Below are 12,675 nucleotides of genomic sequence, written 5' to 3'. Positions count from 1 at the left end.
TATTCATGCACCAACGGCAGTGTCAGCCATGCAAGACGCCATCCAGCACGTCGGGAGCAGCTGGGGTTAGGTGTCTTGCTCATGGACACCTGGACACTTGGTCAGGTGGAACCGGGGATTGAACCACCAACCTTCCGGTTTGTAGACAACCTACATGAACCACTGAGCCACTGCTGCCCCTAGGCTTACCCTAGGTGTATATGACATTCTTCTTTCAGACGAATACAATCAGAGTCCACGGAAAAAATGTCCTGGCATTATAATCCAAGCTTTATAATGGCAGTGAATGAGAGAACAAAACTTTAAGCCCAAAAAAGTGCACCATTCATTATAAAAGTAATCCACACGGCTCCGGGAGGGGTAATAAAGGCCTCCTGAAGCAAAGCGATGCAGTTTTGTAAGAAAAATATCCATATTTAGAACTTTATAAAGTTAAATATCTAGCTTCCGCCAGACCACCTTCCATATTCAACTTCTAAAAAAAAGCGTATGCTGTTGGATGTAGCATAAGCGTTTTGAACTGCGAGAGGCATTACACTTTCTTTGAAAGTTGAATACGGATGGCGGTCTGGCGGAAGCTAGATATTTTACTTCATAAAGTTTATAAAACTTCCATTCACTGCCATTATAAAGCTTGGATTAGCAAGGATATTTTTTATATAACTCCGATTGTATTCGTCTGAAAGAAGAATGCCATATACACCTAGGATGACTTAAATCATGGGGTAATTTTCATTTTTTGGGTGAACTAACCCTTTAAGTCCTGCAGATATTGCGCTCTCAGAAGAAATGGTACAAATCTGTCACTGGGGCGGGACCCTTACCAAAGGTAGGCTACACCATTTGGTCCTAATGCCTAAAAGGGAACTGCACAGTGACAGTTTTTGTAAAAATAAAAAATAAAAAAATTCTGAGAGTGTGCGGTAGTAACAAACACAGAGGGGCACTTTATTAATCAGGTGACATGAGGTGATATTTCTGTAAATAAGAAAAAAGGAGAACTATTTCAAGTCTATTTGCATCTCTGATCTACGACCCTGTTTATACCTGGTATTAAGATGCATTTTGGTTGATCCGATCACAAGTGGAGGACGCTAAATACAGGTGTAAAAGGGGTCTAAAATGTTTTGAGCTTGTTCACTTTCGACCACTTCCAGAGGTAGTGGAAAACACATTCGACCAGATTGCTTTCCTAGTGTAAATGCTCATGTGGTCAAATGTGTTTGAACAGCCACAAAAGATCGCCGACTCTCTGGTTACTGACTTAATGCACACTAGCCAGATGGGATTTAAGCTTTGTTGACTGAAGACCCAAGTTTCGTTTGAAGACGAAAAACAAAATGTTCCTAACACGCACTCAAAGTGGTCGGCGTGGTACTGCGGCTGATGCATCATGGTCTCGGTGTCCATTAGATCGAAGGATCTACAAAAAAGAAAAACATACATTTACCGCCCATAGACTTAAAGAAATCAGGACAGAAGTGATTGAAAGTGGACAAAAGAGACAGGTGTATACGGGTATGTGTCTGCCTCGTTTACTTGTGATCCGATCGACCAAAACGCATCTTAATACCAGGTGTAAACAGTGCCTAAATTTATATTTTATTGTAAGCTGCTTTGAATTTATGTATAGTTCATCCTGATATGACAATTCTGTCACCATTTACTCACCCTCATGTCATTTCAAACCTGTTTGGCCTTCTTCTGTGGAGTAGAAGAAGAAAAGGATGAACTGGATCAATCAGTGTTGTTCATTCAGGTGTCTATCTCACGACCAATTCATACATATTTTACGAGGTGGCTAATTCGTACAAATTTGTACGACCTCACTCGTACGAATTTGTACGTTTTGTCTAAACCCCAGTGACGGGTTGGTTTAGGGGCGGGGTTTGAGGTAGGTAATTCGTAAGAATTCATACGAATTTGTCAACTCGTCAAATACGTACGAATTAGCAAAAATCATACACATTCGTACGAATTAGCCACCTCGTAAAATATGTAGGAATTGCCGTGAGATCGGTTTGGAATGAATCATTCAGAATGGTTGAAGTGGATCAACACATCAGTCAGACATGAAAAGACTTGCTAGGATTTCCTTCAAAACTGTGTTGCACAAAATTTCAAATAGCGTGAGGTTATGTACATGATGACTAAAGTGTCTTGGGTAAACTAAACATTTAATTAGCCATTACTTCATAAAAAAAATACTAACCATGTACTGAGTGACTAATCATTCTGTGGTGATTCTGAGTAAATCTTAATCTTCAGGAAACTTAAAGCCAAGTCCATGTTTATGTAACTAATAAAAACTGATTTTGTCAGCTGAAAATGAAAACCGATTTTCAGATGTTTGTGTAATGGGAAAACACTAGCAATTCTTTCTTTGACATTTGTGCTACCATAGTGATATGTATTTAAATAATTTTTGTAAGGATATAAAAATTGTGTCAATAAATGAGGTATGTAATTAATTGCAAAGTCAAGCTCATTTAGCACTACAAGGTTTAGTTTAATGTTTTCTTTTTAACCTTAGATACTTTAGTTCCCATTCTATCTGCCTACAAAAGTGAATCACTTCCTTTTGCTTAAAGTGCATGCTAATAAAAATATATTTTAATGGTTTGGCATTTACAACCTATAACCTTTTGAAAATGTTCTAAACAGTCCTCTGAAAAGAAAGTACACCCAATACAGCAAGATCTAAAACATAGGTACAGAATAAAAGTCCATACCATGTTAATCGAACATTATGTGACAACCATCAGATAAAAAAAGATTCCACTATGACATCATTTTTTGAAGGGCATTATCATTCAGTTAAACAAATGTACAGTAAACATTGGCTTGAATGCACTGCAAGTCACTTGGAAATTAATGAATTTAGCCAAAAGAGCATCAGTATTTGATTAACCTTAACATTGCGCTCACTGAATCACTGCTATAGCTTGGAAACTTACCCTACAGGCTACAGATGAGTTTCACTTCCGTATTTCATTAGGTTTCGTCTCGTCATAATTTTGTAAACGTTCAGAACCCCCAACACATACAAATACTCAGAGATTGTTAAAACATTTTAGTCACAAAGGAACATACAAAAAGGATCAACAACAAAATCAACAATGACAAGAGTAGGATCTGTTAGCACGCTAAAATGTAGTGCAACAACAATATATATAACATTTTCAACAAAAATTAAACAAGTAAATGCACAGTACAACTGCACAATCATGTAAACAAATCAAACTTACTGGTCACTTCTGCACTTCACAGAATAGGTATAAGTATTATATCTGTTAGTATCTGTATTCTCCATGAAGAGTGCAGTGCAAAGAGTTCATTTCAGCTGGAAATGAGTCTATGCTATTGGTCAGCCGGTACACTTACATCTCATTACAAAAATGTGCAAAATTTGTACCTTTAGGAGTACAAAACCTTGTCAATGCGGGGCAAAACCCTTAAATCGATAGTTGACCCCAAAATGAAAATGTCATTTTCTCACCTTCAAGTTGTTCCAAACCTGTATAAATTTCTTTGTTCTGCTGAACACAATAATTTTTGGAAGAATGTTTGTAACCAAGCAGATCTTGCCCCCATTGAATACCATAGTAGGAAAAAATACTATGGGGGGCGAGTTCTGCTTGGTTACAAACATTCTTCCAAAAATTATTGTGTTCAGCAGAACAAAGAAATGTATACAGGTTTGGAAGAACTTGAGGGAGAGCAAATGACAGAATTTTCATTTTTGGGTCAACTATCCCTTTAAAGGGATAGCTTTGTACCTTATTTATGCCTAAAAGTTTATAGTACATTAAAGGTGCATTGTGTAGTATTTATTAAGATCTACTGATAGAAATGCAACATAATATACATAACTATGTTTTCAGTGGAGTATAAAGACCTTACATAATGTACAGTTATGTTCTCATTACCTTAGAATGAGCCATTTCTATCTACATACACAGCGGGTTCCCTTACAGTGAAATCGCCATTTTGCGCCGTCATGTTTCTACCGAAGCCCTAAACGGACAAACTTCTCTACAGAGCGCTAGTCACTCTCTGCTTTCTCCGACAGCATTTCTGTCCTGTGTCGGACCCTGTAGCTTCTTTATGTGCTTTGAAAGGGAGGGGTGAGCGGTAGGTCAATGCAATTCACAACCTCACCACTAGATGTCGCTAAAACTCACAATGCACCTTTAAGGGTACATATTACTACTGTAAGGTAATAATATGTACCTTTTAGGGGGCATAATAGTGCCCCAATGACAAGATGTTGTACGCCTAAAGGTACACATTTTTATATATCGTTTCTGACAATGAAGATATAAAGTTAATCACAGCAATTCTCTTTGATGAATATTTGCATTCATCAGCATTTGAAAGTTATGTGCATATTGTGTCAGGGAAAGAAAACATTACCTTTTTGTTTAGAAACAGTCAAAATTAATAATAATCTCTGCCTGTACTGGGTAATGCTACCGTTATTAATAGCATAAAAGGTAGAAGGTTTTAATGCAGCTATAACTATATAACCACAGACAGGTACAAATAATAAGCAGCGATGCTCTATTTAAAAACAGCATCAACAAAAGTAACAAAGATCATTAGAAGTCTCTAGAATGTCTGTAACATTGCATGGTGTCGGATATTTTTTTAAAAATTAGTTAGTAAGGGAAGCATCATTTGGTGCCTAATCTGTTTTTGAGGGTGCAGATACATAAAGAGGAAGGTAAAGGGTCACAAAAATTCAGATCCACTGAATAATATCCATGGAAAAGCAATAAAATACATTGAAAGAATAAATCAACTTCATTGTTGCCTATGATTCAATCTATAGCACATCCCAATAACTGAAATGCACTTTAAAAACAGCTTTTGCCTTTTCCCCTTTTCTTCCAAACCTACCAAATGCTTCATTGTGGCGTTTTCATTTCCTTTTTCTTATTCATACCCTTCAAGTTTCGATAAAGCTAAAAGTTGCAATTCCTCTATATAATGGCAATATTTTCTCTATAAATTATCTTACAACAAAGCACATTGTCATGTGAGGCACTTAAAAGTTCTGTCAGCAATCTCATTCTAACTATAATGCTTCTGTATATTTGTGTGATGCCACCATGATGTCAGACGCAATTCGTAGGGCAAAACAAGCCTGTTTCAGCAGTTACTGACTCTGCAACTAAACTAGAAGTTCTTATCCTACTGACAATGTGGAAATATTTGTTTCTCTATGCGCTTTATAAAGTGTGCAGTCAGTGTTTAGGAAGTGGGTTCCCATTAGGAATGTGGACAGACTGGGTCTGAAATTGTAATTATTTGGGTGAAAAGTGGGTCATACTTTACCCCGAAATCAAAAGGAATAAAAATAATAATTTGATCATAATTCTCTAGAATAATAATAGTTTGTTTGTGTTTTTTTGGCCTATTGAACTTTATTTTGCATCTATTTTAGGGTGAAATATGACTTACTGACAGTTATCCACCCATTTAGACAGCATCTCTCTATTAATATCCCTTTTGGCTCTGTTTTCTTCTTCACTTGGACTTATTCTTGTCTCTTACACTTCATCTCGACCTCCTGCTCCTCGTTGCTTTCTTCTATGAGTAGTTGTGCAGAGGTTCACTGATTTTCATGCAGGCCCAATGTATGGCTCTGACCAAAGTGATCAGCACCAGGAGAATGAAGAATACCCAGGATACATAAATCCCCTTATATTGCCGTACCTTCAACCACGTACCAGCCTACGGAGAAAGAAAGGGAACCGAGTAAAGACGTTTCCTGGCATTCTGAAATGGTGATGCTCTGAAATAATGAACTCTAAAATGCTTTTATTCTTACAATCAATCCCGCAGTCGATATGATGAAGATCAAACACAACATGAAACATTTCAAACTGTGCTTTCTAGGGTACCTCTGGCCAATCGACGAGCTGTATGGGTGAAAAGAACGGAATTTACTTGTAATCAATGTAACTGTGTGGTACTAGAGGACGGTCTATGGATAATATTTAACATACACTTTTCTGCAGTGTGGACACCGAGCCAATGTCCGATCTGTAAATTCTGTCCACTAAATCAACAACAGAGAGGCATTATGTTACAGATACAGTATTAAGGCAAGATTAATCAATAAAGAGCTATGAAAATAAACTTGTATGAATAAGATAAGTTCTTACCAAAAAAGTGTTTGCACAGTGGCCACAGGAAACTCTGGCACCGCTAGGCTGAGGATTCGGACTTCCAGCACCAAGATGAACTGGACCTAAATTGATAACTCGCTTACTGATCCCCCCCAAAAAAAGACACATACACACAAAAGCATTAAAATTACTCATATTAAAACTTATACTTTTTGACTTCATCCACTAACAAAAGTGAAAAAAAATTTTTGATAACCATGGTGTATGAACATCACACTACCATTCAAAAGTTTAGAAGTGATAAGATTATCTCTTATGCTCATCAAGCCTGCATTTATTTGATCAAAAATACATAGAAAAACTAGTCTGGCTATCACCAGACCAAGATCAATCTTTTAAGATTGAACATTAGTCTAGGGAGTCTGCTCTATATTTTCTACTACACAAGAGACGTAATCAAAGGGCATAGTTCAAATGACTCTGTGCGCAATTGGATAGTCCTTCAACTAATCAGACCAACGATCCGGGTGAAGGACTTTGCAGGCAGGAAACGTGTCAACAAACGTGTTGGTTTGTAGCATTGATCAGTGGTTTGCAGAAGCAACAATGGCATCGAGCGATTTTTGCAGGTTGTGCAAAAAAAAAAATGAAAGTGAGTGGTATTTACACCCACTCGAATGATTTGTTTGCTAAACTAAAACTAAGGCCCTGTCCCAAATGGCACCCTAAACCCTCACGGTCTTCCGCTGAGTCCGCACTCTCACAACGTAATGCCGCTTTGACTGCCGGGAAGAAGTCAGCTGCGTAACCCGCACCAGTGCGGGCTCGGCAGAAGTGCGCATCGAGGGCGCATATCGACCTCAAAGGGGGCACTCGTGAGCACCCTTCTGAGACCTAAAATGACAAATGGGACACCCTGCGGTCTTGTGCTACTTAACGGACACGCGCACGAAGCAGCCATTGTAAGTCCACAAGACTGAAAATGCACATGAAGTATGCCATTTGGGACAGGGCCTAAAGCTGCTTGCCGTCGCTTCTCTATAGTCATCGTGTTAAACCCGCCAATAGCGCGCCAGGTGGATTAGCCAGTTTGTGATTGGTCCCCGCAGATTTGTAACGGAAGCAGGATATAAAAACGTACAGGTTTCCAGCCTGAGCTGCAGGGCGAAATCAAATCGCCGGCAAATCGGGCTAGGTTTACCCAGTCTATAATTTTTTTTTTTTTTATATTATATATATTTATATTAATTATATTATATTATATTATATTATATATATATATATATATATATATATTATATTATATTATAATATATATATATATTAATATTAATATTACAATTATTAAAAAACAAAACAAAACAAAAAAACACCATCATTCCTCAAGTCACATGATCCTTCAGAAATCATTCAACATTGATAATAATAAATGTTTCTTGAGCAGCAAATCCTCATATTAGAATGATTTCTGAAGGATCATGTGACACTGAAGACTGGAGTGATGATGCTGACAATTCAGCTTTGCATCACAGGAATAAATTACATTTTAAAACAGTAAAATGTTAACAGTATGGCAAAGCTGAATTTTCAGCATCATTACTCCAGTCTTCAGTGTCACATGATCCTTCAGAAATCATTCTAATATGATGATTTGATGCTCAAGGAACATTTCTTATTATTATCAATGTTGAAAACGGTTCATATTTTTGTGGAAACCATGATACTTTTTTCAGGATTCTTTCATGAATAGAAAGTTCACTAAATAAAAGGTATTAATTTTTAATTATTATTTATAAATTTGAAGGGTAGTGTAGTAAATAATTCAGCTTCATGGTACAGCATATATCAGATTTCATCAATGTACCATGGCATGTTCCAAATACTAGGCCTGTCACAATAATCAATATAAATCGCACAATATATGTACATGACCTCAATCATTTTTTGTGATGCAATATATTGTCCATTATGTTTCCATGATAATGAATGTCACCAACATTTTACTCGATTGTGCTGTCATCTTATATGTTTTCCGTGACGGAGGCGAAAGTGGTTCTCGGGCAGTTTCTTCATACACAGAGCGGTTATCGACAGGTGAAAAAAAGGCTCCTGACAACTACTGACAGTTTGGAAGAATAAGCCCAAATGGACTCGCTTTCAAAGCCGCAATCCCCTGTTCCGGTGCACATATAAATGTCAACGCAGAATGACGAGTGTTAAAGCCGTTTCACAAGGGAAAATGTTTATTTACTATTTATTCAATTTTTTTATTTAGGATAATATATTTTTTACCCTTAATTTCCATGATCTAAATAATTAAAAGGTTGTAATTTGAAAGTGTTTAGGTCTACTTGCATTATTATGCTGTTATATTAGGATTATACACTCACCTAAAGGATTATTAGGAACACCATACTAATACTGTCTTTGACCCCCTTTCGCCTTCAGAACTGCCTTAATTCTACGTGGCATTGATTCAACAAGGTGCTGAAAGCATTCTTTAGAAATGTTGGCCCAGTTGATGGAGATTTGTGGGATGCACATCCAGGGCACGAAGCTCCCGTTCCACCACATCCCAAAGATGCTCTATTGGGTTGAGATCTGGTGACTGTGGGGGCCATTTTAGTACAGTGAACTAAATGTTGAACTATCATGTTCAAGAAACCAATTTGAAATGATTGGAGCTTTGTGACATGGTGCATTATCCTGCTGGAAGTAGCCATCAGAGGATGGGTACATGGTGGTCATAAAGGGATGGACATGGTCAGAAACAATGCTCAGGTAGGCCGTGGCATTTAAACGATGCCCAATTGGTACTAAGGGGCCTAAAGTATGCCAAGAAAACATCCCCCACACCATTACACCACCACCACCAGCCTGCACAGTGGTAACAAGGCATGATGGATCCATGTTCTCATTCTGTTTACGCCAAATTCTGACTCTACCATCTGAATGTCTCAACAGAAATCGAGACTCATCAGACCAGGCAACATTTTTCCAGTCTTCAACTGTCCAATTTTGGTGAGCTTGTGCAAATTGTAGCCTCTTTTTCCTATTTATAGTGGAGATGAGTGGTACCCGGTGGGTAGCCCATGTTGTAGCCCATCCGCCTCAAGGTTGTGCGTTTTGTGGCTTCACAAATGCTTTGCTGCATACCTCGGTTGTAACGAGTGGTTATTTCAGTCAAAGTTGCTCTTCTATCAGCTTGAATCAGTCGGCCCATTCTCCTCTGACCTCTAGCATCAACAAGGCATTTTCGCCCACAGGACTGTCGCATACTGGATGTTTTTCCCTTTTCACACCATTCTTTGTAAACCCTAGAAATGGTTGTGCGTGAAAATCCCAGTAACTGAGCAGATTGTGAAATAATCAGACCGGCCCGACTGGCACCAACAACCATGTCACGCTCAAAATTGCTTAAATCACCTTTCTTTCCCATTCTGACATTCAGTTTGGAGTTCAGGAGATTGTCTTGACCAGGACCACACCCCTAAATGCATTGAAGCAACTGCCATGTGATTGGTTGATTAGATAATTGCATTAATGAGAAATTGAACAGGTGTTCCTAATAATCCTTTAGGTGAGTGTATATTCAGTGGCATAAAATAGTCTTAAAATGACAATAATATCGTTTATCGCAATTATTTCTGGGACGATATATCGCGAAACAAAAAGTAGTTATCGTGACAGGCCTACCAAATACTTTATTGTAAAAGTCATGAAGCATGATAACGTCCTTTCAAATGGTCTCACCAGTAAGGTCGAGGGCAGGCGATCCTCTGCGAGGTAACTTTGCAGATGAGAAGACAGTTACACGGACACCTCACATACTTCTTTCCTGCTGGAGCATTCTTTATGGGCTAGATAAATCAGGAAGTGATGTCAGTCTTTCACTTAAATCGAGTTCAGTTTTCCTCACCTCACTAAAACACAACCAAACATTATGCATGTTTGATGAACGGAATCGTAAATGGATGTGCTTGTTAACTCACTGTAGCCTCATTGCAGACACCACATTTGACCACATGCTGGTGGATTTTGCCCTCCACACTAATGAGCGACTGACACACTCTGCAGCTGATGACAGGAGCACTGCCGCTCTCCGGAGAACCCAGCGGGGAGTACGGTGGAGGAGCCTCTCCCAGCATCGACGAGGGAGGAGCTGACGGGAACGCTGGGAAATCTGGGATGGACAGAGAGCATGAGAGGGGATGTACTGTAAGGTCGCGGCAGACAGAAAGTGAGGAAAAAAAAAGAAAAGGATTGGAAGTACTGACACTAAAAATGACACTGAAATATACAGAGCTGGAGAGAAGCGAGATTGTTTCCTTTTTTGCATGCATTATCGAAGCAAAAAAATGGAAATTATTAATAATGAAGGGACCTCATTACTAATAATATTATGTAATCATTTTTAAATACATCTCTGTGTGTAATCTGTGACAATGGAAAGAAATTAATACATTTGATATGCATTTAAATATTTGCATTGATTGATTTTTTACTAATATCAGAATGCAAAGAGATAAGAACAATATTATTGAACATTTTCTTTACACAACATTAATGTTATAAAGAAAATATAAATTTCAGACTTAGTCTGACAATAAAGTGTTATTGCATCGTATCATATCATAATAGACTTTACACAATAGAAATGACATTCAAACTTCATTTTTACTTCAATTATTAATTAAGTTCATATACATTTTTAATATACTTAGCCTAAATGTTAAGTACAATGCTAAGAAAGTAAGATATTGTAATAATTGATAATACAAAAATATCTGAATAGATAGATAGATAGATAGATAGATAGATAGATAGATAGATAGATAGATAGATAGATAGATAGATAGATAGATAGATAGATAGATAGATAGATAGATAGATAGATAGACAGACAACAGGTTTATTCAACATAATCCCTTCATTACTAACCATTTTATTATAATTTTATATAGGCTCCATTGTTTGTGCAAAGTTAAGAAAATGGATTTGTTACCAAAACGAGCAACAATGTGTAGTTTCATGATTACATTAACATTAAACAGTCACACAGTTTGAACATGTATTAATGCTCATGCTGATATTGAATAGTAGGCCTGCTTAGACTTATAAACTGATAAGCCTGAGGGCAAAAATCATGGTTCCTTTAGTCAAGATATTCAGGTGTACCGTCTAATCAGGCACTAATCTATTTGTAGTGTGCTCAGGATCTGCAGATTACAGATTACTGCAAATTTAATCACATGGTCGACATATATGTTGATCTGGGTACAGTGAAACACTGTACGCTCTAGAAGTCAAATAAAATGTATAAATAAAAGGGATTCCAAACAGTTCGCTGCCTACCTAGACAGCATGCGAGCGTGGGCATCATCACAGGCGCGTTTGAACGCTGCAATCGAACTTAATAGAATCATACGTTCCATTACGTTTACGATGGCCAGACATGCAGTGTAGGTAGACAGCTCGATAGGCTTTTAGACACAGCCACTGTCAATGCGGATCAGGTTTGACTCACTCTGTGGTTTAGTCGGCGGTCGGTAGGTCTCATCTATCGGTGACAGCCCGTTCATTCCATCGCGACTGTCCGACAGCAAAGGTGATCGCTCACCGTCAGCCATGTCGTAAACGAGCACAAGTCCGCTACAAAAGCCCGCTGTGGATGTTGGTGTTTGCTGCCGAGAGCAATAAGTGACACGGGGAGTAAAAGTGATACGTGAAAGTAAAGCTCCAGGAAGCGTCACATGATCACATGATTTCTGCTACCAGGAAGTCGACAACAAAAATAACAACACAAGCGCGTGATCGCGGGTTGGGCCAATGAGCGACGAGCTCACAAGGATTGAAAAATTAATATAATCCCATTTTAATTAGCTCTCAATTAGCTGTGCTGTGCTTAGAGTGAAATATTAATGTTCACCGCTCCCTATACACGTACAGCTTTTAAAAGCTTCCTGTATTAGAGATTGTCATACATTATGAGTTTATCAACTAAATCCTTTTAATTAGGGGTTTATTTTATTATTTATAAAAACAAAGTGTGTTGTGTCAGAAGTGTCTTTAATCTATTTAAATAGATGGTAAAAAAAATATACACAGAAAACAAAAACTACTAGCTTTACCACACACACACACACATACACTATTGCCAAAAGTATGTATGTGCGCCAGTAGTTTTCCAATCACTTCCATGACCAAAGATAAAGATATAAAATCGTACACCTAGGCATGCAGACGCTTGTGACGCTAAAAGTCAATTTGTGAAATTTCCTCACTACTAAATATTCCACGGTCAACTGTTAGTGGTTTTTATAAATAAGTGGAAGCAGTTGGGAACAACAGCAACTCAGCCATGAAGTGGTAGGCCACGTAAAATCACAGAGCAGGGTCAGCACATGCTGAGGCGTACAGTGCCCAGAAGTTGAAAACTTTCTGCAAAGTCAATAGCTACCTCCAAATTTAGTGTGGCCTTCAGATTAGCTGAAGAACAGTGCGTAGAGAGCTTCATGGATGGGGTTGGAATGGCCGA

At 38.0% G+C, this 12,675-nt stretch overlaps 1 protein-coding gene across 2 annotated transcripts; it reads right to left on the bottom strand.

Annotated features, from left to right (window-relative positions):
- Positions 1-2,497: 2,497 nt before the first annotated feature.
- pip4p1b (phosphatidylinositol-4,5-bisphosphate 4-phosphatase 1b) lies at positions 2,498-11,927 on the bottom strand. Of its 2 annotated transcripts, none has more exons than XM_079813522.1 (7): positions 11,665-11,927; positions 10,130-10,320; positions 9,891-9,997; positions 6,174-6,279; positions 6,015-6,067; positions 5,837-5,927; positions 2,498-5,739 (listed from the first exon to the last, which is right to left on the bottom strand). In XM_079813522.1, exons 1-7 carry the CDS (start codon positions 11,765-11,767, stop codon positions 5,596-5,598), a joined length of 795 nt encoding a protein of 264 aa, XP_079669648.1. In that variant the 5' UTR covers positions 11,768-11,927; the 3' UTR covers positions 2,498-5,595. The 2 variants fall into 2 exon arrangements, with proteins under 2 accessions (XP_079669648.1, XP_079669649.1); XM_079813523.1 differs by lacking the exon at positions 11,665-11,927 and adding an exon at positions 11,493-11,601.
- Positions 11,928-12,675: the final 748 nt, after the last annotated feature.

Source organism: Gobio gobio (assembly GCF_949357685.1).
Source record: "Gobio gobio genome assembly, chromosome: 3".
In the NCBI taxonomy this organism is placed as follows: domain Eukaryota; kingdom Metazoa; phylum Chordata; class Actinopteri; order Cypriniformes; family Gobionidae; genus Gobio; species Gobio gobio.
This window is presented reverse-complemented; position numbering and strand designations above follow the sequence as displayed.